The 3928-nt window shown below is 34.9% G+C and overlaps 1 protein-coding gene across 1 annotated transcript; it reads left to right on the top strand.

Moving 5' to 3' along the window:
* The first annotated feature begins 658 nt into the window (after positions 1-658).
* LOC111887782 (probable aldo-keto reductase 2) lies at positions 659-2318 on the top strand. Its single transcript, XM_042899161.2, has 5 exons — positions 659-915; positions 1084-1284; positions 1383-1555; positions 1651-1753; positions 1825-2318. The coding sequence occupies exons 1-5, from the start codon at positions 703-705 to the stop codon at positions 2158-2160; spliced, it is 1026 nt and encodes a 341-aa protein (XP_042755095.1). The 5' UTR covers positions 659-702; the 3' UTR covers positions 2161-2318.
* Positions 2319-3928: the final 1610 nt, after the last annotated feature.

The raw sequence follows: 3928 nt of genomic DNA, 5'->3' as shown, positions 1-3928 counted from the left end.
ATATATGTAAGGTATTAAATAGTTTATATATGTAATGTATTCAAAACATTAAAGCCTCATTAATTTTAGTAATTCAAAAAAATTCTCATTTTTCTTATAAATTCAAAATTTTCAAATTATTAAATTTTTATATTTAATTTTTTTTAAATAAACTCATTTAATACATTAGTCTCACACCTAGTTTATTTTATATATATTTCACGTAACTTAAACTTAACATATTTAACATAAACATATTATACAAATTCGATTTAATAGTACTTTATAAACATAAAATCATACAGAACAAGAGAGTTTTTCCAATTATGTAACTACAAAAATGATAAGAGTTTTCTTAACTTTGTAGCTACAAAAACAAGGGTTTTAACTTTTAAGAGATTGTATATTTGCAGATGAACCAAAGAAATCACATATGGTCTTTAAACAACGACAACTTCAGTGGCTAGTTCGTATAATTTATTAATTTTTGGTTATTTTCTACAATTTTTTTTTGGCTAAATTATCAAATTTCCATTTCCCTGTATAAATTAAATGCGTGGGCACTTGCGTCTATCTATCGTCATCGCCCGTCCTAGTTTGACTTTAATTACTCAACATGGAGACCCTACCAACTCAAATCCCCACTTCACAGTCCCTATATAAAGTAATCTGCCAGGAGTGGCTCTCTTCAATCAATCCATAGAAGAAGATCGAAGTTCGAAAATGACAGGAGTTCGAAGAATCAAACTGGGTTCACAGGGTTTAGAGGTATCGGCTCTGGGTTTGGGTTGTATGGGCATGTCCGCTTTCTATGGAGACCCCAAACCTGAACCTGACATGATCAAGCTCATCCACCACGCCATTAACGCCGGCGTTACCTTTCTCGACACCTCCGACATCTACGGCCCTCAAACCAACGAGATCCTTATCGGCAAGGTAACAACCATTCTTCAACTACTATACAAGCTTATATGTTATATCTTACTTTGATCAATTGTCCTACGATTAGCTTTATGATGTTAGAGAACAGGGACCTTTTGACTCTTTTCATGTTTCGAATTAGTCAACTTACTGTTCTTAACTATCGTTTCTTGGTAACTACAGGCTTTGAAGGGAGGGATGAGGGAGAAAGTGGAGCTCGCAACCAAATTTGGTATCAAATACGATAGTGCTGCGATGGAGGTGTGTGGAGATCCGGCCTATGTAAAGTATGCTTGTGAAGCTAGCTTGAAGAGACTCGGTGTCGATTGTATCGATCTGTATTATCAGCACAGAATCGACAAGCGTGTGCCTATCGAAATCACAGTTGGTTTCCACCTCTTCACACAATCGTTCTCTTTCAGTCGTTAAATTCATCATCCATTCATATTCATCTCCTAAAATCTTTCTTTTTCTATTCTTAGATGGGAGCAATGAAGGAGCTTGTGGAAGAAGGGAAGATCAAATACGTTGGATTATCAGAAGCATCGGCATCAACCATCAGAAGAGCTCATGCTGTGCACCCAATAACAGCCATACAACTGGAATGGTCGTTGTGGTCAAGAGATGTTGAAGAAGATATTATTCCTACTTGCAGGTTAATTAGCTTCCTTTTTCTATCCATTTTCTAATTCATCAATAACCATGAATCCAAAGTCCAAACTTTAAGCTCTGTATATCATACTTTATCAGAGAACTTGGGATTGGGATTGTTGCATACAGTCCTCTTGGACGTGGGTTCTTCTCATCTGGCCCAAAGATGCTCGAGAACTTGGATGCTAGTGACTTCCGTAAGGTCTGTTACTTACCCTTTTTCGTTATATTTCTCCATTACGTACTTCATGTTTTAACACTTTCTTTTTATAGTATATGCCGAGGTTCCAAGCTGAAAATCTTGAACACAACACGAAAATGTTTGAGAGGGTGAATGAGATGGCGACAAAGAAGGGGTGCACCCCATCACAGCTATCATTGGCTTGGGTTCACCACCAGGGAAATGATGTGGTGCCAATTCCAGGAACTACAAAGATTGAGAATCTTGAACAGAACATTGGAGCTTTATCGGTGAAGTTAACACCAGAAGATATGGCTGAACTTGAAGCTATTGCTTCAGCTGATTCGGTGAAGGGGGACAGATATGGTGCTGGTATTTCAACATATCAGGATTCCGACACTCCTCCATTGTCATCTTGGAAAGCTTAATCGATGTTGCAAATCTGTTGTATGTGGTTTGCCATTGCTTGTTTTCATATAAGGACCCTGTTTCGTGTTCAATTATTTGGTTAAACTCGATCTGGAGGCGTGTAGATGTAAGCATTTGAGTTTTGAGTACAATAAATGAAGGCGGTTTCCTGTTTTGAGTTTTGAGCATGTATTTTGGTTTGGGGTTTTTTGGTCCACTTTACGATGCTCCCCTGATGTTAATTAAACACTTTCGAAAGTGAGACAAACCTTTTTCACGTGGCATTCATTTCATTCGATTTTTTAGATAATTTAGATGCATTTTACACGAGCTAACTTTGTGATTCTTTCTGAACCTAATTATTTTGACACGAAAATTGAAAAATCAGAAACAAATTTATCATATACTATGTAGAGCGTGTTTGATAAAAGTAGCTGTTAGCTGAAAGCGGATAGCGGTTAGCTAGTAGCTGGTAGTGTGTAGCTGGTAGCTGGTAGCGGGAAGTTGTAGCTTTTATTTGTTATATGAATGTTTAGCAAAAGTAGCTGGAAGCTTTTGAAATATATAAAATTACATAAAATGACAATTGATTAAAAATAAATAAATATATAAATATATTTTTAAGGGTAATTATGGAAATTGATTTCAAAAGCTCAGGAGCGTTTTGTTAAACGCTACATGAAGTAGCTTTTAGAATCGGAGCGTTTTGTTAAAACTAAAAGCTAAACGCTCGTACTACCAAACGAAGTTTTTTGTTTAAACTAGAGCGTTTTATCAAAGCTAAAAGCTAGAAGCTCCCAAACGCTTCCAAAAGCTCTGTACCAAACACGCCCGTAATGTAAAACTTTTGATTGTGTATATCAAGCCGTACTAGCTAGTAATTTTCCTTTCATGGAAATCATGCGTGCATTCAAATATTATGAATATATTTGGAAGGAAAGTTTTATTTTTGATGTAGACAAATAGAAAGATATTGTTAGCAATGCATAGTCTAATATAGGAGTTTAATAAGGTGGTGGGAAATTCAATAGATTAAACTCTATTAACATTCAATAAATATGGAATTGAACTCTTTAATGTGATAAATGAAAGCTTTTAATTATTAAAAACAGTATTGGGCTAAAAGTACTTGAGCTTAGGCTTTTGTCCTAATATATAAAAAGCGTATTTGGTATGAAGCGTTTGGATCTTTTAATATCTAACCAAATATAAGCTACCAGTTAGTTTTATGCCTAAACTGTTTCCTCTTCATTCCATACATAAATACACACACATACTCTTTACTCTCTCACCTTCATCCTTTCTTTATGCTTCTTTCTCATTCTTTAGACTCTCATTTAGGGTTTATATGTTATACACCTTTAGGTTCTTATTCTTGATCCGGTTTTTGTTGATTACTCCAAATTTATTGAGTGTGAGATTGACTTGTTATATGTGTAATTGTTTTGTAGATTCTGAAATTTGTTTGGTTGGTAAATAAAGGTTTCTTGAATTTTTACTTGGTATCAGAGCCACAAACCGGTTTGTTTGCTCGTTAGATTGTTTTCAACCAAATGTCTAATTATAAACCTTATATCTTGTGTGTGTAGGAAGTGGTGAGAAATTTTTGGTCATCGGAAATTTTTTTAGGAAACCTCACCTTATGTTTTTAAAGGTAAAAATGGAGTATTTTTTTGAAATTCTTGAATTATGAATCCCATTTTGTTATTGGAATTCCATAAACAAATTGTCTAAGATTTCAGTCCGGAATCTCAATCCCTTGCAACATCCGAAATTTACCTTCTTGTA

The sequence above is a fragment of the Lactuca sativa genome, chromosome 2, assembly GCF_002870075.4.
Source record: "Lactuca sativa cultivar Salinas chromosome 2, Lsat_Salinas_v11, whole genome shotgun sequence".
NCBI lineage: Eukaryota > Viridiplantae > Streptophyta > Magnoliopsida > Asterales > Asteraceae > Lactuca > Lactuca sativa.
This window is presented reverse-complemented; position numbering and strand designations above follow the sequence as displayed.

What these genes read in the sequence shown, in the direction of transcription:
- LOC111887782 (XM_042899161.2), top strand. Translation starts at nt 703, where the DNA reads ATGACAGGAGTTCGAAGAATCAAACTGGGTTCACAGGGTTTAGAGGTA. An exon ending in GTGTGCCTATCGAAATCACA is followed by an intron (nt 1,285 to 1,382) that starts GTTGGTTTCCAC and finishes TTCTATTCTTAG; the next exon opens with ATGGGAGCAATGAAGGAGCT. An exon ending in ATGCTAGTGACTTCCGTAAG is followed by an intron (nt 1,754 to 1,824) that starts GTCTGTTACTTA and finishes TTCTTTTTATAG; the next exon opens with TATATGCCGAGGTTCCAAGC.